This window comes from Calypte anna, chromosome 2, assembly GCF_003957555.1.
Source record: "Calypte anna isolate BGI_N300 chromosome 2, bCalAnn1_v1.p, whole genome shotgun sequence".
In the NCBI taxonomy this organism is placed as follows: Eukaryota; Metazoa; Chordata; class Aves; order Apodiformes; family Trochilidae; genus Calypte; species Calypte anna.
Window position 1 is genome coordinate 21,803,599 of NC_044245.1, and position 21,866 is coordinate 21,825,464.

At 40.2% G+C, this 21,866-nt stretch overlaps 3 protein-coding genes across 7 annotated transcripts in view; 2 read left to right on the top strand and 1 right to left on the bottom strand.

Annotated features, from left to right (window-relative positions):
• The window catches only part of NMT2 (N-myristoyltransferase 2), a 33,957-nt gene extending 21,251 nt beyond the window's left edge, over positions 1-12,706 (top strand). For all 4 annotated transcript variants that reach the window (XM_008494122.2, XM_030445622.1, XM_030445621.1 and 1 more), the window contains 4 exons: positions 2,530-2,700; positions 5,099-5,266; positions 8,122-8,259; positions 8,446-12,706. In XM_008494122.2, coding sequence (XP_008492344.2) covers positions 2,530-2,700; positions 5,099-5,266; positions 8,122-8,259; positions 8,446-8,466 — 498 coding nt within the window. In that variant the 3' untranslated portion in view covers positions 8,467-12,706. The remainder of the gene's footprint in view (positions 1-2,529; positions 2,701-5,098; positions 5,267-8,121; positions 8,260-8,445) is intronic.
• A 209-nt stretch (positions 12,707-12,915) lies between these two features.
• Positions 12,916-15,455, bottom strand: RPP38 (ribonuclease P/MRP subunit p38). 2 transcript variants are annotated; one of them, XM_030445352.1, is made up of 2 exons: positions 15,348-15,455; positions 12,916-13,970 (listed from the first exon to the last, which is right to left on the bottom strand). In XM_030445352.1, the coding sequence occupies exon 2, from the start codon at positions 13,937-13,939 to the stop codon at positions 13,091-13,093; it is 849 nt and encodes a 282-aa protein (XP_030301212.1). In that variant the 5' UTR covers positions 13,940-13,970; positions 15,348-15,455; the 3' UTR covers positions 12,916-13,090. The 2 variants fall into 2 exon arrangements, with proteins under 2 accessions (XP_030301212.1, XP_030301213.1); XM_030445353.1 differs by lacking the exon at positions 15,348-15,455 and adding an exon at positions 15,162-15,228 and having other exon boundaries at positions 12,940-13,970.
• A 1,569-nt stretch (positions 15,456-17,024) lies between these two features.
• On the top strand, positions 17,025-21,866 carry ACBD7 (acyl-CoA binding domain containing 7). The gene is made up of 4 exons (XM_008494124.2): positions 17,025-17,127; positions 21,208-21,325; positions 21,434-21,496; positions 21,585-21,866. Exons 1-4 carry the CDS (start codon positions 17,116-17,118, stop codon positions 21,656-21,658), a joined length of 267 nt encoding a protein of 88 aa, XP_008492346.1. The 5' UTR covers positions 17,025-17,115; the 3' UTR covers positions 21,659-21,866.

Below are 21,866 nucleotides of genomic sequence, written 5' to 3' on the forward strand. Positions count from 1 at the left end.
TTTCTTTGCATGTGAAAGCTACCCTGCTCTTTGGAAGGATTACAGAATATCCTTTACTGTACCAGATCAGTAAAAATTTTTATATTGAAACAAACCCTCCGTTCTGGTTAAAAAAAAAAAATAGTTTTTCCTCACAGTATTTTGTGATGATTTATCTGACCTTGGAGAATCATGCCTGTTGGTTATATTTAGCTTGATGCTGTGGGTTCTCTTAATCTATCTGAGTAATACAGGAAGCTGTCCTCAGAATAAAGCACATGCCTTGGCTGGATCGGAGCTGCTGCTGTCAGAGACTCATTTCCTATGCTGCCTGGATGCTACCCATGCCTCCACATGCAGGTTCTCCCATGAGTGCAGGGCAGCAGTTTTCAGAGCTTAAGAATTAATAACCAAATTAATTAGGATTTAATCTTGGAGAGCTAAATATAGCTTCCATCAAATCTTGAAGACATTTTAGTCTCAGATGCAGTAGACACTTTCAAATAGAGGTTTTGGTGGCAAATCCTGTACTGTTTCTAAAGGAAGCAATACAGGAAAAGCATAGTTTAAGGATCTTACTTACAGTACAGAAAGTGTAAGTACAGAGAGAATCATTAGAAACAACAGCAGTCATATTCTGATCATCTTCCTTTATCATACACCAGTTTTCAACAGAAAGATGAAGTATGGGAAATATAACAATATATCATGTCTCCTTCATAAAATGTAGCTAAGGCAAAACTCCTATACAGATATATACAAACAGGAAATAGGTGCTTTGAAAATCAAATTGTAAAACTAAGTAATCTACAATTCCATATGCCTCAGCTGTTTGTTTATTTTTAGATTGGACTTGGGAGCTTATCCCATGGAAAATAAAGACACAATCTTTGTTCTAATATTTTCTCTTTAGGTCTTGTGTTTTGCAGGGGTTTTGGGGGCTTTTTTCCTAAGAAGGGTTTAAGAGCTGTTGAGGAACATTATCCTCAGTTTCAACTGTTACCATAAACAGCACTGTCACACAGATTTCTTCATTTGGGACACACTGTCCCGTCCCTCCGCACCAAACACTGGTTCTTGGATTTTAACCTCTTTACTTAGCGTCCTTGGAATATCATTGCCACTGAGAGCTCATTGCCCTTTAAGAGGAATTAATCATTCTGAGTCACTCAAACAGTCTGAATTAAAAAGAAATAATAAATTTGCAGAAATAATAAATACTGTAATTAATAAACATCACCCTCACTGAAGTCTGTGTTTGTGCAAGCACCTACAGATACAAAAACCCCCAAAAACCTCCAACAAGCAAACAAAAGTTGGCGTTTAATCTCATGAGCAAGGAATTTCCTGAAAGAGGTAAATTTTTTCTGTGTTTAGAATTAAGGACTAGAGTCAAGTGAATACCCTTATGAATTTATGAATTCAGGGAATTTAAAAATCCAGATGACACATTGTTGTGGAAACAAACCATGGTCCCAGGCTGCTCAGGAAAAGCGGGAAGAATAAAATGTAATAAACAGACCAGAGCTGTGGCAAAACATGCCTTGACTTTATCTGGCTGCTGATTCCCAGAGTATGTCAATAAATAACCTCCCCCAGAATAATGCCTTTTGAGCAGGCCATAATCAGCTACACTAATTTCAGGCTTCCAGTAATCAAGTCTCTACCTGGCTGCTCTTGTAATTGATTTTGCTATGATTAATTTGATATGTGCCCAAGTATGTAGCTCAGACAGATGAAGCAGGATGAACGACCTCTGAAAACAATAAGCCATAGCCTCACTAAAAGGAAATATTCAGGAAAGTTAACAAGAGCTGGGGAGAAAAATTTAATCACCTTTGCTTGTTTAAACATTAACTGCATAGTATTGAAAAGCTTTTTTTTTCCTCTTTTCATGTTTAAAGTCAAATAAATAACTTTATTAGAATACTGTAGGTTTTTATTCATTTCAGGCAGCTGTAAGTCATGAGAAGCTTTCTTGTTAACAGAACAGCAGTTGTGCCTGTATAGAAAGTTGTGTTAGCAAGGAAGTTTGTGTTAAGAATAGATGGATTTTTTGTTGTTGAGTAATTTAAACATTATCAGCTGACTTTTGTTTATTGCTTGACTTTTAAAAACAAAGCTTGAACCTCAAGTGTTCTTATCTTCAGATTAACTTGTGAAATGCATGTGGCTTTATATTTTGTTTCTGTGTCTGGGATGTAGGTAGCTTAGAAGAAGATAAGAAATAGACTGACCTAAAAAAAAAGAAAACATCTGTGAAGTGTAGGCTGTTGGCTAGAGTATCTCTTTCTCTGGAGAAACCAAGTTGTTTCAATAATGAAATATAAAGATTGAAGTGCCTCAGACTGTCTCAGTAATTAGAAAATAGGATTCTGATTGAAAGCCATTTGTAAAGTAGCATAATGAATTAAGTGGCTGGGATAAAGTAGGCTGATGAGGAATGCATTATACCGAGTGGGGTGATTCTGTAACCTACTTTCAGCCTTTGCTGTGTATGTAGTTTTCCTTTCAGCATCTTAACATTTATTTTTCTTTTGTTAAAATAAGGCCACGAAGACTTCAGGTTTGAGACCAATGGAACAAAAAGATACTAATGCAGTACAAGAATTAATCAACACTTACTTGAAACAGTTTAATCTTGCTCCTGTGATGGATGAAGCAGAGGTAGCCCACTGGTTCCTGCCTCGGGATCATATTATAGATACTTACGTAGTAGAGGTAAAACATACCCCAGTTATTTAATGAATGTATATGTGAATGCCACTTAAAGTTCATATCAGCATCAAGTTTTGGAAATGCAGACAGTATAAAAAATGTGTGCTGCAGATGGAATCTGATATCATGATTCAAGCCTTGTTCTTGGTATTTCACTCTGTTAATGGGAAAATGTTTGGTTGTGATAAACTGCAGTGCTCTTATGACAGTGTATTTTAAAGATGAATTTTGAAATCTCAAAATATCACTATCTTGGACATATTAAAGTAAAGAACCTTATGTATTTGAAAAATGATCTTTCCACCTGCATTCCTCCCTTTTATTTTTTTCCCATATAGATATAATATGAAAAGCAGTGGTCTGCACATTTTCTTTTCTAGAAAAAAGAAAAAAATGGTACAATGACTAATACAAGGATTTGGTTTGGTTACAGTATCATTCTTTCAGGTATCTTAAGTTTCTGCCATGCAGCAGTTCAAAATTCTTAGTTTTTAAATGAGTTTTAGGGGCATCTTCTGGGGGAATTATGTTTTTTGATGATCTGCTTCAGTAAAATAGTTTTTCCAGCACAAGTGTGTGCTTGTATATGTGTACAAATTTGTATGTGTGTATGTGTGTGTATGAGTATATTTAAAATAGAGACGTGAAAGTTAACATCCCTTGATGCTGTCACAAGTTGCTGTCAGCTCAGAGTTGAATTATCTTGAAAATTATAATCTTTGTCCACTAATAAGATGGAGATCATAATTCATTCCTACCACCTACTCTTCCCTCCCTGCCCTGCCACCCCCACCCTCCATCCTGCTGGTGACAGTAAACAGTGCAGGAAGGAGTAGGTTATCATTTGGGTTTGAAATTTCCCAGGCATGATTGGAATAGCTTCTATAATAGCTGCTCAGAGAGGAAGATACACTCTTCCCTTTGAGTCCATGATCAAGCAATTGTAGACATCACATTTAGATAGTGTATCACTTCGTTAAAAGTGATACTGTTGTTTGAAAATTATCAACACTAACATGCTTAAACCTGCCAGCTTCTTACAGAAACTGCAGGTGGTGAAGCTCAGTGTTCCCACACTGCAGCCTGAATTTGTGAAGGAATTTCAGATGGATTCAGAAACTTACTGCTTTGTACAAGCTTAGCTTTCTACTTGGTAGTGGGTCTAGTGCTCACTGGACTCTGCCTCTGAGTAATTTATTGTCCTTTTCTCCTTTTGCTCTACTCCAAGGGAAACACCCACTGCCTGGGTTGTTTGTTTGTTTTTTTTTGCTTTGCTAGGGAGTGGAAGCCTATAGAAGATTCCACAAGAACTAGAATCAGCATGGGTGTGCCACTTCATTTTAACTGAAGAGTGCAGTGTTCACTTGCTTGTTTTACACTGTCTCTTGAGCTAATTTCTTCACCATACAAAATGTAGATTTGTAAGTGATCAAAAGCTTTTGAAGCCATGTGTGACCTGAAGCAGTTAGTGTCAGGTTTTAAGTTATCTTTGTAATGTGCAGAGCTAAAAAACTTAAACTCCATATATTTCTTTAATGTTTTCATCATTTTTACTTAATTTTATTGTATTTGTTGTTAGTTTATTTCCACTACAGAATCTGTACTTGCTTTAAGAAAGAAGCTTCTTTGCTTGTTGTGTGTTCAACTCTTAACTTTTTACTATGGAAATGCTGTCAATTTAAGGATCCATGTGGTCCTTTATTGATCTCAGAATAGTGGGTGTCAGTCATTCAAAAAATGAAGCAAAGAAGCAAGAACAGTATTTGTGTGTTTTCTTTACCTTCTTGGAGATACTAGGAGATCCAATTGTAACAGAAGTGAAAATCTGGGTAGTTTGCTTTGGGTTTTTTTGTGCTCAGCATGTCAGTCATAACCCATGTAATATTTCCCATTTCCTTCTAATCTACACTCTTGAAGATGGTGTAACTTCATTAGGTGCATGAAACATGAAGAAAGTTTGTTTATTATACTTTAAGTTTTTGTATGAGTACCTTTTTTGCTGGCTACTGATCTTACTAGAATTTCATTGTGATTTAACACTTTTGTTTGGGAAATGAATTATGTTTGATTAATGATCACTAGAGTTTTGTTTATAGCAGGCTAGACTTGGGAAACAAACTGAAAGGCTTTGACAATTGGTTGTCAAAATGTTATTAGTGTAATAGACTAGAGAAATCTAAATGTTTGTTTTCTTTTCTGAAGTCACCATTTCAGGCTTCAGTCTTACTTTGTGTAGAAACATCCCTGGATTCAGTTTCTTTAAATCTTAGCCAAGATTACCTGTTATACCATAATGAGGTGTGCAAAACTGCTGCCATTTATTACTTACTTTCTGTAGAACTGCCACATTGGCCTAACCAATAACTGAGCAAATACTTACTGACTTTTTTTTTTTTTGTAGGGCTCAAATGGTATTTTAACAGACTTTCTGAGTTTCTACACATTACCTTCAACAGTGATGCACCATCCTGTTCATAAAAGCCTCAAAGCTGCCTATTCCTTTTACAATATTCATACAGAGACTCCCCTCTTGGACTTAATGAATGATGCACTCATTATAGCCAAATTGGTAAGTTGTGGGTTTGTTGGTTTGGTTTTCTGCTTCTTTCACAGAAGTGTTCTTAGCAGTGGTGGCAAGGTAAGAACTCATAGCAATTTATCCATACCATTGCATTCTGTTTTATTTTACTATCTGCAGCACAAAAGTGAAGTTGATGAAACATAATACTATATATATTTTAAAATATACAACATTAGGCTTCTTTTTCCTTTTTGCTTTGAGTGATCTGGGCAGTGACAAGTGCATGAAGTGTTTGCAATTAGCCTGAAATTTGTGAACATCCAAGAGCATAGTGATGACCATATTCACTAAGTACCAGAAGAATGGAAAATATAACTAAAATAGCTTCCCTTGGAAATGAGTTAATAAGTTCTATTACATAAATTTTGTTTGTTAAAAATACTTTATCTCTACAAAATGTAAAAGTTTATTCATGCAGACTTTATCATTTTGTCTTTATACCAATTGCTGCTTGTAAAGCTTTGTAGATGATGTCCTAGTGTAGCTTAAACACACACCTTCACACATGGAATTCTGTTAGGCAGTTCAGTTGAATGGAAGGGAAGAGACTATAAATGAAGTTTTTAAACATAAGAATTACAGAAGTTTAGTGATACCTGATGAAAAGCTAACACCCAGCCCTTAATCACCAGAGTTTCATGGGGTTGGGAGTGCAGTGCAAACGCCAGTTGCAGTTTAGGCTGTGGTATGGAGCTGTGCAGGTGATGCTCATCCCAGCACTCTGGATGAAGTTTGCTTCTGAGTCTGCTCTGCTCTGGCAGAGCTATGGAGCAGTTATCTTTGAACAGGAATATTTTTATACCTTTCAGAAGACATTAACTTGAACCTAATCTGCTGGTGTTTAGATATGGATTTAAAACTACTGATAATTTATTTTAATTTTAAGCGCTTAATTGTAGGTACAGTCACAATAATGAATTTCTGCAGTGTGTCTCTTTTCCCCTTTAGAAATTTGCTACTGTAAGTTAGAATATTTAAAAATTTATTTATTTAGATGAGGTGCCAAATCCTTGCCACCTTAATTGTCTTGTTTTGTTGTGGTTTTCACAGCACATTTAACTTAACACAGCTTCATCTGCACACACAGTGATCTGTGTGTAAAGGTTCCCCACTACCTCCTAAACTTACTGTCTGTGCTCTGTGACTTTCATAGAATCATAGAATTGGCTGGGTTGGAAGCGACCTCAGAGATCATCAAGTCCAACCCTTGATCCACTACCGCTGCAGTTACCAGACCATGGCACTGAGTGCCACATCCAGTCTCTTTTTAAATATCTCCAGGGATGGAGAATCCACTACTTCCCTGGGCAGCCCATTCCAATGCCTGATCACCCTCTCTGTAAAGAAATTCTTTCTAATATCTAACCTAAACCTCCCCCGGCACAACTTGAGACAGTGCCCTCTTGTCTTGCTGAGAGTTGCCTGGGAAAAGAGACCAACCCCCCCGCGGCTCCAACCTCCTTTCAGGTAGCTGTAGAGAGTGATGAGGTCTCCTCTGAGCCTCCTCTTCTCCAGGCTGAACAGCCCCAGCTCCCTCAGCCTCTCCTCATAGGATCTGTGCTCGAGTCCCTTCACCAGCCTGGTTGCCCTCCTTTGGACCCGCTCCAGGATCTCAATCTCCTTCCTGAACTGAGGGGCCCAGAACTGGACACAGTACTCGAGGTGTGGCCTCACCAGCGCTGAGTACAGGGGCAGAATCACTTCCTTAGACCTGCTGGCCATGCTGTTCCTGATACAGGCCAGGATGCCATTGGCCTTCTTGGCCACCTGGGCACACTGCTGGCTCATGTTCAGCTTTCTTTTTAAAATACCTAGACTAATGGGGAGCTTAAAATGCTCTTTTCTTCAGCTTCTTTTTCCTAATATGGGGGGGTGCTTTGAAAGAAAAACAATAAACCTAGTTTTTATGCTGAGTAAAGAACGTTCCTTACCATCTTCTGGTGCTTAAGTACTGAGCATGAATTGTTTTGCGGCTTATTTTTATCTTGGCATATGGAAACACCTGCTGCCACACTGCCTTGTGCTGTTAAAGGCTCCAGGATCTTAAGGCAGACTCCATTGTGGCTAATTGCAAATAAATGGACTTTTATATCCAGACTGCTAAGCAAATGCAGCTATTCATACATGATGATTGTCACTGCAATGGCTAAAATGACATTGCTTTCCTTTTCTTGCTTAATAAGAGTTCACAGTGAGTTGGGATTTTAGCATGTTTATGTTGCTGCACAAAACCCTGAGACTAATTCAGCTATGTGACTGTTCTGAGAGCAAAATAGCTCTTTCAGTGGTGAATTTGGGTGGCTGGTGAAGTTGGTGAAAAGAGGAGTTGGTAAGAGGGTGCTTGAGTAGAGGAGGGAGAATAATGTATGAAAAACTGGAGTGGTAAATACAATAGCATTTCAGAAAAGGACCAAATTGCAAAATATTATGTTTATCATTAACAGATTAATAAATTGCTGAAAAATACCATAAGCTGTATTTATACAGCTTTAGCTGGAATAGGCTTTATGTGTCAAAGCATTGTGTGTGGCTGTAAAAATATGCACATCTATAAGAATAATATAATGGATAATGCTGTAGGGATTCTTTAGATGTTTAGCACTGAAAGTGGCTTTAAAATCCCTACACTTTTGGAGATTACCTTCAAGCAAAGTTGTGCCTTTTACTTCACTTTTTTTTTTTTTTTTTTTTTTTTTTTTAAACTTCTTTGTGTGTACCTAATTAAAAGGCAATATTCATTCCTAGTCTTTCTCTGCCACCAATTTAGACTGGTCTCTTGGTTATTGTATGCCACTGTGTATACTTTTAAAAATAAAATTTTAAAAATGTTTTGCTATTGCCAGAAAGGATTTGATGTGTTCAATGCACTAGACTTAATGGAAAACAAAACATTCCTGGAAAAACTCAAGTTTGGGATTGGAGATGGAAATCTGCAGTATTATTTGTACAACTGGAGGTGTCCTGGCATGGAATCTGAAAAGGTAAGGGAGAAAAAAAGAGCTTCTACATTCTGTTAGATGTAATCTTAGATTAATCTGGCCAAAATGACCAGAAGTTTTAAAATTATTTTTTAATATTTAAGATCTGTAATAGAGGTGCAGAAAACTAATGATTATTAGATTTATTTTCATATTTCAACTAAAATACTGTGTTTTTCCTTTCTTTAGGTTGGTCTTGTATTACAATGAGGATGCTTATGTTTCTAGAACTCTGTGGTCATCATTTGAATCATAATTTGATCTCCATAACTCTTGGAATGGTGTTATTCAAGAGGAGTAAAAGCACAACATCAGTGATACTGAGTCCATTAAACCTGAACAACGAAGAAATCCATATGTGACCAAATTTATGCATTTTCAGATAGATCAGAAGGTCCATGAAACTCTTTTATTGTCCATGAGAAGAATAAAAGCACATTCATTTAAGTTTTAAAGCTTAGCTTGCACCTTGAGGAGAGGAAGGTATTTTTTTTCCACTCTGTAGAAAAGACTGTTTTGTACAAACTGAACTTCAGTGGTGGATTAGGGTACAGAAATATTTGCTATGATGTGGAAGAACTGCTGCATTTCTATTTATTAAGTGATGGTGTGTGTTTGTCAGTGTAACAGAATGAAGGATACAAACTTGAGTATCTTTGCATATTTACTTCACATGGATATCATCACTTGGGGGAAAACCATGAAGTACAATGCGTTTGTAGCTCTATGAAAGTCCTGGATGTTTTTGTAACTGGAGCAGTATGACAATGTACTGGTTTAACTGGTGCATTTGTTTCTCCATACGCAACGCTGCCAAATCAATAAAAATACAGATTTGTACTTTGATCTTCAATAGATCAGTGGATTGATTTAACAGTATCGCACTGTTCAGTGCAGGTGTTACCTATGTTCCTGGAATGATAATACATTACTGTACTTAATTTACAGTTGTGGCACAAAACCTTAGTTTTTCCTCAGTAGAACAACATCAGCCTGTGTGTAAAACTAAGAATTTTAGTAGTGCTATCAGGATATTTATAGTTTGAATGTTTTCAACGCTTCTGCGAAATTGCACATATTCCTTTGTCTACTTTGATTTCCTATGAAGTCTGTAATTCTAATGAAAAGTATCTTGTGTAAATACGTATTCATAAATTGTTCCTGGTGGTGTTTTTATCCTGACTTTGGAACAAGAAGTTTTGCTATACATGTGGCTGGTAAGCAGAAGAGAAATGGTCTACCCTCTGTCCTTGGAAGTCTCTGTATTGCGCTTCATGAAATGTAGGAGGGTGGGTCTGTGTTTTTGGGGGGAGCCGTCATAATTCCCTCATGGATGCTCAGCAACCATAACAGCTTTTTGAAGCACTTTACATGCATTCCAGTGTAATGTCATTGCTAGATGTGATAGCAGTTCTTTCAGCTCATGGATGCTGCAGTAACGTGAGCACCAAGAAAATCTGCAGTAGGAAACTGTTCTAGCTGACAGTGCCAAATTGTGGTCATGAAGCCTCTGTGCTGTGAGCATCTTTCGAATGTGACTTGAATATCTCATGCAAATATCTATACTTTCCTTTTTAAACATGCCTGTAATTCTGACAGCAGATTTTGCTGAAAGTTGAATTCTGTACCTGGAAGCATCAATTCAGATGAAGATGCATTGCTCTGTTCTTCATACCTCTTAGCTCTATCCACGTCCTTATAGCAATGGGGTTTTTCTTTCCTACCACTCCTTTTCCAGTGGGTGAATGGTTTGTGGGTTGGTTCTTGTTGAATTGTGGTGGGAGGATTCTGCCCTAGCAAGGTGATAAATACTTGTCTTTATTGTGTTTTAGCTATGTGATTAAAGCATTTGACCCCCTTAAATGAAGGAAGGGATTGGACATGGTTTGTCTGACTAGTCCAGAACCTCATAAATTTAAAAGGGCTTCAAAAGGACATTTCAGACCTGTAATGGTGCAGTTGAGCTTTACAACTTCGGCCACTCTGATACCCGTCTGCTAGTAGCAGTCATAACAGATGGTGCAGAGGGAGTTTGGGCTCCCTGCATGAGGCTTGAGCAGAATTAAGTGCCTGAAAATGTAATCAGTGGCAGTGATAACTGAAATAACAAGAAGGATTTAATCCATGAAAGACACCAAATTTTTAATTTCCAACAGGAGGGAAGGTGTCCTCTTTGCTGGGCGTTCACATTGGAGCCTGCTGGGATGAGGAGAATGTTCACCAACGCACTCTGTGTGTTCTGCATAGACTCCAAAGGCAGAGCCTTGGCAGCCCTCACTCAGCTGGTGCCTAATGTGAGGTGGGACAGCTGAAGCACAGCTCTTTTCTCAGAGATGAGGTAATTTCTTGCAAAGAAATTATCATGGCTCAGCTCCTAATTTGGATGGGTAGTCCTGAATGCAGGTGAAAGATGTGCTCATGTTCTCTGCCTTCCCCCCCCCAAAAAAAAATTAGTTGGAAGAATAGTAGGCAGACATTTTCTTTTCTCCTCCCTTCTTATTTCAAAGAACTTTGTCTGGAAAAGGACTGGGGCCATGATGGGATAAAATATGTCTAGGTAGAAGACAGATGTGAACCTAGGTTTTCTGCAGATGGGCTTTCTGCCCTTATCTTGGAGAAACTGCATGTGAAGGAGTGTGGCCACTCTTGTTCTCTCTTCTGGGAGAACTGTACAATTTAGTTCAGGTTGTGGAGTCTCCTTCTCTGATATTCAAAAACCTGACATTCAAAAGCTGCCTGGATGCAGTCCTGTGTAATGTGCTCTAGGCAGCCCTGATCTGGCAGTGGGGTTGGACTAGATGACCTCCTGCCTCCCAGTGCATGTTGAAGGGAGAGCTGTGCTCCTGTAGGAGCTGTGTAGTGCTGTAGCTGACAGAAAAAATATACACTGGGCCAGAGGGCATGAGGGAAGCAAGCTTCTGAGCCTGAGTATTGGGGCAGCGCATGGAGAGTTCTGTTCATAAACCTGTGTAATTCAACATGGACAACTCTCCTTCCAGTGCTCAGATCTGGTTAGCCATGCTCTTCACTTCCCAGTGTTTTGCTGAATTGTCACAGTATCAAGGGGATGCAAATCTTTAAGGTGTCCCAGACTGCACCTATGTAATAAATACAATTACACAGGAGGTGGAAACTCTGGCAACTCACTCTTGTTTCCTCAGCAGGTAGGAGAGGCTCTTCTGTATTAGGCCTGCTGTGAACCGCTACCAGGCAAGACTCCTCAAAACCCAATAGATGGTTTTGTGAAGCTTAGCAAACCTAAGGCTCATTCTATCTCCTTTCCCACCAGTCTTTTAAAACATCTGTAATTTCTTTACCAGAGTAACATCTACCTGCAAAGGGGACACAAATCCCTGAAGCAAAATATAGACTGTGGGCAGGCAGCAAAGTGCTGGAAAGAGAACTGCTGCACTGATGTTCCTTACCAAAGTTAATCCTCATGTTCTGTTTAAAGGCTTAGATGTTACAGTTAGTCAGCATGGGAATTAAATACTCTAGTGCTAGCATGCCTTCCAAGTTCAATGCATGCAAAAAGCCAAAACGTAGGATTTGTATGAAGGACTACGAGGCGAGCCAAAAAAACCCTCCATGTGCCATCCTCAGCCATTTCTTGGCATTAAATGTCTTAGTTTTGTTTAAACTTCAGGGAGCATCATGACTACATAATCATTGCTCATCTCCCATCATAGCTGATATTGTGAAGTCAAGTAATTTCTAAGTAAATACAAAACACAGATGAGCTACCTGAGGGCACTGAAAGTCTGGATTAGCAAATCTCTGAACACTACAACATGTAAATTCCAGCTTTAATGAGCAACAAAGTAACTCAGTTAAGGTATTTTATGCTTTCTTCACAGTACCATTCTGACTTTTGCTTAGTGCCAATTCCTAGGCTGTTGATGGAATTTCAGCACTATTCCCTTTCCTTCTGACAGGACAGCTGTCTTGCTAGGAAAATGTTGGTCGTTCTCAGTACAACTAAAGGAAAGTCAAAAGTTATGTGGCATGTTTTCAGTCTTGTAGCAGTTAGAGCTGTCATCTACTTTACATGCAGCAGTATGTAGTTTACCTCAATTTCCTGGGAAATAATTTTAGAGTCCATTTAGAAACCAAGTTGAATTTAGGTTGGTTTACATTTTCTCATGGAATGTGTGTTGATAGTTTGCATATAGGAAAATCTTTTTCCAAAATGCAGCAGTAATAGTTTGGTTTTGTTCTCTATTTGAAAACTAAGTTTTTCCTTCAGCTTATCAGACACCAGGTATTAGATGGGACTCAACTCTGCATATGTTCTTGACCAAAACAAGTTTCAGAGCAAACTATGGAAGTTCAAAAGGGAAGTCTGCCTGTGCTGTTATGGCTGTTTACTTGAACAAAGCATTGAACCAGCTTTAAAAGAATTATACTGGCATGGACCTTTGTTTTAATAAACTTTCACTTTTGGTATTGATTTGTTTGAGTAATTATACTTAAATCTGTTTTGCTTGAAATGTGTTCATCTGTATAAAAATACGAAGTTTGTTTAATATTTTGCATTAATTCCAAAGATGTACTTATGTCTTCAGTTACTTTGGCTTATTCATTACCAATTTTAATTCTGTGATCTCCAACTGCACCTGAAATATTTAGCCCTAGGTAAAGACTTGCACCCAAGTTTGAGGAATATTCTTTATTGAAGCAGAAAGTACCTTGACTGAATGCAACACAAAATTCACCTTGAATACAAGTGCTTTACATTGTAAAGCCTTACAGATAGTTCAGCTAGAGCTGTACTCTATACTGCACTAAAAAAAAAAACCACAACAGTTTAATATGAATAATCAAACTGAATCAGTTATGCTGAGAAAGCTTTCTTCTTTTTGCGAGGTGGCTTCTTGATCTTATTTGGATTTGGAACAAGTTTCTTGATTTTCAAAGGCTGCAGAATTACATGTGAGAGATCGAGCTGATTGCTTTCCATACGCTTCCGCTTCTGGCTTGTGAGCTCATCCCCCGGTGCCTCTGCAAGCTGCTCATCTTCCTCGCTTTCTGAACAATCTGTTTCTGCATGAGCCACCAAGTCCTCGGTTCTGTACTGAAACCACGGCACTTCCAAAGCTGGTATCTTTGGAATTATGGCTTCTATTGCTTCAGTAAATTTATCAGACTGCTTTCTAAAGCCTAATGCTAAAATAGATGTTAAGCCAAGAAGTGGTGCAACTGTTTCACTGAGACGGGGAACTTGCCCTGCTGGTGTGGCTCGACTTGCACTCAGCTGAATAAGATGTGATGTGATCATGGGAGGTTTTGCAGACTTGCACACCAGCAAGAGAAGTAGTTCGTTTTTTTCCAAGGCTTTTGTAACTTCGTTAACACCAATAGCAAGCTGTCTTCTGATACTTATGTCAGTCCATCCTGGTTTTTGTTGATGGCCTTCTGTTTCTTCTGTAGGGAGCTCATTGGTGCTAGCATCACACACACTTTCTGTTTGGTTTTTTGTAAGGGAACGTTTTTTCCTTCTTTGAGTCTCAATCTTTTTAAGTCCAATATTCTTAATCCTTTCTTCTAAAGTCTGCAGGATGAAATGCATATCTTCTCCATCGATGGTTTTCCACTGAAAACCAAAGGGGTTATCTAGACACGTTTTTACGGTGATTTTCTTCGCTTTACGAAGCGTGGCTGTCCCTTTCTGAATTACAGACATCCTGAGGTTCCTTTGTGTTTTGCCACCCTAGCTGTGAAGGGAAGAGAGAGGGAAACATTAGTTCAAATGCTGTCCTGTTTGCTGTGGACATCATTAACAGAAGCTTATCTTGGGAATGCAGAAAAAAACCATAACATTCAAAGTGATACTGGCAACTATCACCTTCCTCACAAGGCATGAGAAACACAAAACAGAGCAGGGAAAGGATAACTATTCTACCTCTGACTGATGTAGTCCAGAGTAACAGACCATCCAGGTAGGCCAGTTACAGGCCCTGGTCGCTCAGAAGACCTCATACTTGGGTTACTATTCACAGTAGTGCTAAACTAGTTCTATCTTCACTGTTGCAAAGCCAAGCTTACAGCATTACGAGCAGATCAGGTTTCAAATTAGGAGAACTGTGACATGACTCTTTCCTAGGTTTCCTGCTTAGCCAAGTAGATGTACAGAAATCACAGAATGTCAGGGATTGGAAGGGGCCTTGAAAGACCATGCAGTCCAAAAGAGCCTGGCTCTGTCCTCCCATCACTCACCCTTTATGTATGTATAAACATCAGATTTGCATACATCTCCTGAATGGCCTTTATAGATACTCACAAAATACCACTTTGCTCATCTTACCAGTTCTCTATGTACTACTGGTAGTAAACAATCTTGACACAGAAAACCGACAAATCCCATCTGCACTGAAACTCCCCCAGCAGCATGCACTGCCATAAAGCAACATCTGTCTGGAGAGATTTTTTTCTCAAACTTGTATCCAGTAGGAGAAGTGCCTCAAACGGAGTTGTATTAACGCAGTGTGAACAGCAAGGCAGTCATCAGAGTAAGAGTCAGAAACACGAAAGTTTTCAGAGAACAGCAAAACTCAATAGTTACCGCAAAATACAAGCACTGAGAAAGGCGCAAAACATGAGAGATTTCATTGCTGAAAGATGACATTTTTCTTTTTAGAAGGGGCACCGCTGAGGAAAACAAGCATACAGGGATAGGAAATCAGGCATCAAGACCGAAAGCCCAGACACTCGGATCCCTCCACCTGCCCTCGCTTCCCGCAGAAAGAACAAATGGGGACTCGCCGCCCATGCTCGGTTCCACACCGCTCCGTGAGCGCCTCCAGCCAGCTCCGGGTGGCAGAGAGAGGCTCCAAGCAGAACTCGCCACAAACGCCCCGCAGTATCCCGGAGGCGGGGGGCTCCCGCAGCCCCCTCCCACCCGGCACCTCAAGGCCTGGTCCGCAGCGGCCGTCGGGCACCTGCGCGCTCGCCGAGCGGCTGCAGGCCGGGCCGGGCCGGGCCCACACTGCCGCCGCCGCAGGAGCCGGACAGCCGGCCCAGCCACACCGCCGCGCCGCAGCAAGGCCCAGACAGCAACCGCCCCACTCCCTCCGGCTCCGAGAGACCCTTACCTAGGCCGCGGCCTCCGCCGGCCGCCCCACTCCCACGCCGTCGGCCGCAGCAGCTCGGTGCCGATGCCCCGCTCCGCCCCTCAGCGCCTCCCGACCCGCGCCTCGGCCCGCCCTGGGGCTGCGTCCGTAGCGCCGCGTCGGAGTACCGAAGGGGAGGGGCGCGTAGTGAGGAGGGACGAGAAATGGGCGGGTGGTGGCGGCGGTGGGCGCAGAGCTGAGTCACCCACAGCCGGGTCCTGACCGGGGCGACGCGGCGGGCAGAGGGGGTGCGAAGCCGCACGGGAAACTGGAGGCCGCCGCCTGCCCGCTCCGGACCTGAGGTCTGCAGCGTGCTGGGGAGCGGCGCCATGCAGACTGCGCATGGGCAGCGCTAGAGGCGGGTGGGGACAGCGTGAGATGGGGACAGCGTGAGATGGGGACAGCGTGAGATGGGGACAGCGTGAGATGGGGACAGCGTGAGATGGGGACAGCGTGAGATGGGGACAGCGTGAGATGGGGACAGCGGCAGCCGGCGCTCCGCAGGGCCAGTGCGGGCGTTTCCTCGTTTTGGATGCTGCCGTAAATAGCTTTGTAGATGATATCGAATCTGCTTTGTCCTGATGAAATCACGGCCAAGTCTACACAGAGGTTCTGCACAGAGACAGCCACAGGAGCCTCTCACTGCTGTTTAATAAGTAGCGTGTTGTGTGCTTATATGGTACTCTGTAGGTAACGCTGAGGTGACAGTCAGGAGCTGGTTGTGTTCAGTGTTTCCCACAATCCGCCGTCACTCGTTCACAAACCTCCACAAACACGTTCAGTTTCTGCACTCCCCGTGGGGCGCGGCCGCTGTTGCGGGCAGGGGCTGAGCTTCCCCAGCAGGAGTAAGAGAGCATCATCGCGTCCTGGTGGTAGAGATGGCGTTTCATGGAGTTGCTTTCAAATTCTTTAAAATCTCTTTTTATTTTCTGAAATTCACTAGGTTTGTTTTCTTGTTATGTCCTGGCTTAATTTAACCTGGACTTGAGGGGAAACAATCCTTTTACGTGGGTTTATTGAAGCTGTTGGATTGCAAAAAGCTGAAGCATGACTGTGCTCAAGAAATGATGAGAAGTGCACAGAGATGTGAATATAAAATTATTAATTGATATAATAGATAAGCAGGGATATTTCGTTTTCCTTTAATGGTAGGCTAGTTTATAAATTACCTTAATATTTTATTCTGTGTTTAGTAGAGCAGATTAAAAATCGCGTTCTCAAGGTACTGTGTGCATGTCATTGCTTGTGTGTGGTATCCCCAGGATGCAGCGTGTTTTTTCCGAGTTGCAGCTGTAGGATGCAAGGTCTCAGGCAGGACAGGGTAAGGGCACAGGCATGGTCTGGAGCTGCGGCAGAGGGAGCAGCAGCAGTAATGGCTGACTGGAGATCAAATCATTCAAGAAATTCCTTTTAAAAACAAACAGCTTGGAAAACTTGCTGTATTTCCGCTCTTAGCCTGGTGCAATAATTGTCAGCGGTATGGAAACAAGCTCACGCTTTCGGAATGAACTACTGTGTGCTTACTGCCCCCCTGCCCCTTCCCCGAGCATTCATAGCCATTCATAGCCCCACGGGTCCCGACGTGTCCTTTCCTGGGTGGCATTGCTGCTGAGATCACTCGTGAGGTCACAGCTCGCTCCGTGGGGCAGCCCCCCCCCCCCCGCCTCGCACCACGGGAGCCGAGAGGCAGAAGCGCCGCGTCCTCGACGGAGAAGGAGTGAGGCTGTTCCTTGGGCATCCTCGCAGCATCATGACCCTCCAGGTAAGCAATTCTGCACCTGGTGAGACAGAGACACAAGGAGAGGGAGGGGTGCACTGCCCATCTGTGAGATGCCGTGTCGGAGACAGCAGTACTTCTTCAGCATGAGGATTATTCCTACAAAATCAAGGTTACCTTGCAGCAGGAAGTTTGCTTAAGCCTTTGGAGGTTAAATGGTGCATTACTTTTTGCATCTGGAGAATGAGAGACATGCTGCTTATTTTGAACTATTCATAAGTCATATAATTTTTTTGAACCTTACCAGTTCAGAACATGTGTGAATTGTTTTTCTTTACGTGTGTATCTGAGTTTGCTGGGACTGCATTTTGCATTGAAGGGTAGGCATGTATTTATTTTTTTAGGATCTAGCTAGTTACCTGCAGCTGTAAAAGGAGGAGGGAAAAATGTAACACTGAGACAGTGCTACAGTGAAATATATATATTTGGGACACATGGGTAATTTTTAAGAGAGTTGTGCGTATTTTTTTAGGGTGTGTGTGTATCTTTGGAGTGGTGCCTTTTGATGAGCTTGTGTTTTGGTAGGAAGGCTTCCACTTTTTGACTTCAGGTTAGGGAGAGCTTCCTTCAACATTCTCTCTATGGTTCTTGAGGCAGCTATCTACATTGCTGGCTTTCAGCCTCATACTTTTATAACCTAGTATGAATACTTTCCTTGTGTTACCCATATACCCTGATGGATTAGGCTGTTTTTCTTCATTAGGCTTTCTATTATTCCTTTCACTTGAAGATTTGGGAGCTCTTTTATTCTGGTCTCATTATAATGTCTGGCTCATCTTGGCTAGTGTGTGTGTTTTGCAAAGACTGAGCAACATAATGCTCTGACCTAGATGCAGGGAGTGTATTGCCAGTAGCTCAGCAGTTTTCTTCTGAGCTGCAATTATGTTGAATGGCACAAAGGTTTCATTGTAGTGTTTTACAGCTAAGAGGAAGAATCCTATTTCTTCAGTGGGTCAGAATTGCCAAATCCCAAAAGTAACACTACCTTTGTTTAATGAGCGATCACTGAAATTATAGTTTTCTTTATTCTGCCTTTTATTTCTTCTAGAAAATAAATTTATTAGCCTAATGTTTAAGCAATGAGCCATAAATTGCTATTAGAAAAAGCTGAGTGCAGTATGAAATGCCATTTCTTTGCAGTATACAGTTACACTTGCACATAAAAATCAGTGGTTGAAATACTACAGTATCCTACACATTCTGCCTTAGAGAGGTTTTCTATTCACTATTGGTTTGGTTGACAGTTACCATCCATATCCATAGAAAAGCATTGAATCAAGCTCTTTGGGAATGAGGACAAAATGAGTAAAATAATGTTTTCATGAGGGAGATTGTAAAAGATTTAGAAGTTTTGCAAAACTGGTACAATATTCTGCTGCAAATGAAGACTCCTTTAAAGCTTTTTTATTTTAAAATGGGAGTCTGTGATAATGGTCTGATTTATGCATTTATCTTTAATGCATGTGAATATGTGTATGTCTATGCGTATGCCTGTACATTTATTTATGCTTTTAATTTTAGAAGTTAAGGTAATTTTATCAGCACATGATTAAAAGGAATAATATTTTTATAGGCTGCTCCTAAGCATGTTGTGTAAGCAAATCCTAAGCAACAATCTGTGCCCAATGATTGGCTAGAGGAAGAAGAAGAAAGAAATTTTAGTATTTAAATTTAATTTCTGCATATTTATTATTGTGTAAGATATATATTTACATATCTTTAAAACAGTGTCTTGTGATGCTTGCCTATAGATCCAAATAGAATAAAAGTGTATGAAGATAAGTTATTACCTTAATGGTTTCTTTTGTCTGTTCAAGTCTAACAATGCTTCTTGTTTATTCTTACTGTGAAGTTTAGGCTAGAAAATAGTTTGAAGCATGTGATTTAAACTTAATCAGTTGTGACAATTCAGTTATGTTTTTAACTTTACTGTTAAATAAGCATGAATGCTGCTTTTGTTTGTACACCCATGGATAATATTAAGAGATGTCTGTGATGCAGGAGTCAGTGATAGCTGTAGTAAAGAATGTCACATTGTTGGTGTTTAGATTAAGAACTCAGTATTTATTTCAATAATTTTTTACTATAAATCTTATGAAAGAAAGTCTTTACTTTCATAAGCAAACATACATCTTTTAAACATCTGTATGAAAACTGTGAGTGTTAGTGCTTTGCTTTTAGGATGTCAAAGACCTATAATTCAAAATCCTGTCAAATACTACTTTTAATTCAAGTATAACCTAGTTGCATTGCTGATTGCTTCCCCTTGTGGAGCATTTGTCCATAATAAATGCTATACATTGATCAAAAGATACTCATTAGTGCATATGAGAACATGTATTTTTTGCATAATTAGACTACAGTTTTGGTATCTGAGTACAAAACTCCTTCGTATCCTAATGCTGCAGTGTCTGAAACACTGTGCCAGCAGCGTGGCACGTCTGGAGTGATGCTGGGGTAAGGTGGGATGCAAATTTGGAGCATGTGAGTTCCTCCAGAGGAACAGGCGATGTCCTTGCTTCTGACCTAAGGTAAGCACAACTGGGAATGGCTCTTTTTTTACAGAGGCATAAGCTACCTGTCTACTGAGGTATATCGTGAGTTGAAAAGTCTTATCAACAGCCTCACAAGTACTGTGAGTTGAGAGTAGAGTTCAGCTTATAGCATTGTCTCTATTGTCCCCAGTGTGCCCATGCTATGGCTAAGGCACAGGGCAGAAATCTCCATCCCCAAACCCAGAATTCTCTCCCCACACTGTTGGCAACTTGCTGGCCTCAAGTGTGTGTGTATTCATCACACTGGTTTTGCTTTTAAAAGGACAGATAGTTATTTACTTCCTGTGACCCTTAGCAATTTTCCCCTTACAAAGAAAGACTGTTACGAGTAAGCTTTGTGAAGTCCAATGAAATTCTAATAACAAAGCTTCCAGAGTAATTAGAGGGTGTTTCTTTGTACTATTCTTTACTTGTTGTTCAGCAAATTCAGTATTTAAACAAGAAGTTGAATTATATGAAATACCTGTTTGTAACTGTTAGAAAGATATTGTACCAGGAATTCCTTAGGGACCAGAATGTACTACTGTGTAACTCATGAAAATATGTCCAGCTGACATGTTTTCTATTTATGAAATGTTTTCTACCAGCTGACAAGATTTCTGAAGATTTGTAATTAACCTGTTTGAGCTGAAATGTAAAGGTTTTAATTCTTGTATATTGAAATTAATAAAATGTTTCTATATTTAACTATTTCCTTTTAATGTGAACAACTTAAAGGAGTTTTAACACAATGTTGTAGGCTGGTTTTGTATGTATTAAATACATGTGTAATAGCACATCTTTCATGCAATACTGTGCTTCTGCAAATGCAGATTCAACTCGAAAGATATATTAATTATTGAAACCAGCATCTGTTGTATTTAACAGCATTTTGTTGCATAATAGTAGTGCAGCAACTTGATGGGTCTGTGGTCACTATGAAATTTTGCACTCTGAGGCATCCTGGGCATGAAACACGACTCCAAACTCTATGCTAAATTCTAGGCTGAGATGTGGTATATATAGAGAATAACAGCTATAGCCTTGGTTTGATGTGAATACGTGATGACGAAAGGAGTAAATTTATACTTCACTCTTGTGTTCCACTGTGAGAGTTGGGCGTTGAACGTGGTGTCTTGGCAATAGCACTGCTCATCTCCATGGGGTACATCTGTGATAGCTGTTGGTCACCTCCTGCAGTGTCAGCAGAGAGGTAGCAGTGGAGGGGCAGGTGGGCAGCACCCCTCAGAGGGTGTTTAAGCTCTGCTGCTCGAGCCAGAGCTATGCAGTCAGGGCCAAAAGGATTCAAAGGTTACAGCTGGGGTGACCATATAGCAGTGTGACCATGCCAGCTAATTATGCCTTGTTCCCTCTCTAATATCTTAAGGTTTTGTTAAGCTTCTTTCATGGGAAAATGCCTAGGTTTACCTCTAAACCTAAGTAATGGAGAGTATCTAATGATACTATTGCATGTGCTATACTTAGTGTTTTAAAAACACCCCTTGAGAGGAAAACTCTTTTCTTTCCTCAGGCTGACTTTGATGGTGCTGCAGAAGATGTAAAAAAATTAAAAACAAGACCAACTGATGACGAACTCAAGGAACTATATGGATTCTACAAACAGGCTACTGTTGGAGATATCAATATTGGTATTCCTATTCCTATGTATACTTCACATTTACTCCAATGTCTTAATGAAATCAAGGAAATGTTATGGAAAACTGTGCAATAATCGAAGTGTGCATTTGTTTTGGCAGAATGTCCAGGAATGCTAGATTTGAAAGGCAAAGCCAAATGGGAGGCGTGGAACCAGAAAAAAGGTGTTACACCCATTACATTTACATCATTTCATCATGTTTATAGGATGACAAATGAGGAAAGATAATGACTGCTACTTTTCCTTTGCAGGTATGTCAAGGGAGGACGCCATGAATGCCTATATCTCTAAAGCAAAAGCAATGGTAGAAAAATATGGAATCTAGAATACTCAGAATAATCCCCATTAATAACTAAATCTTGAGTAACTAATGAACTAACTCTGCTGAGAAAAATGCTGCACTAACTCCTTATTGTGTAGTCTGAGTTTAAAATCTTCTCAGCATAAGCTGTTTGAATGTAAAGGGTGTTTACATACATACTCTATTTTTAGACTGTATCTTATTCTAAATAAATTTGAACCTCATAAATTAA

Bases quoted from the DNA above. Each gene is read 5' to 3' on its own strand.
- ACBD7 (XM_008494124.2), top strand. The intron at 21,326-21,433 runs GTATTCCTATTC...TTGTTTTGGCAG, and splicing joins TGTTGGAGATATCAATATTG to AATGTCCAGGAATGCTAGAT. The intron at 21,497-21,584 runs GTGTTACACCCA...TTTCCTTTGCAG, and splicing joins GGCGTGGAACCAGAAAAAAG to GTATGTCAAGGGAGGACGCC.
- RPP38 (XM_030445352.1), bottom strand. From the start codon at position 13,939: ATGTCTGTAATTCAGAAAGGGACAGCCACGCTTCGTAAAGCGAAGAAA.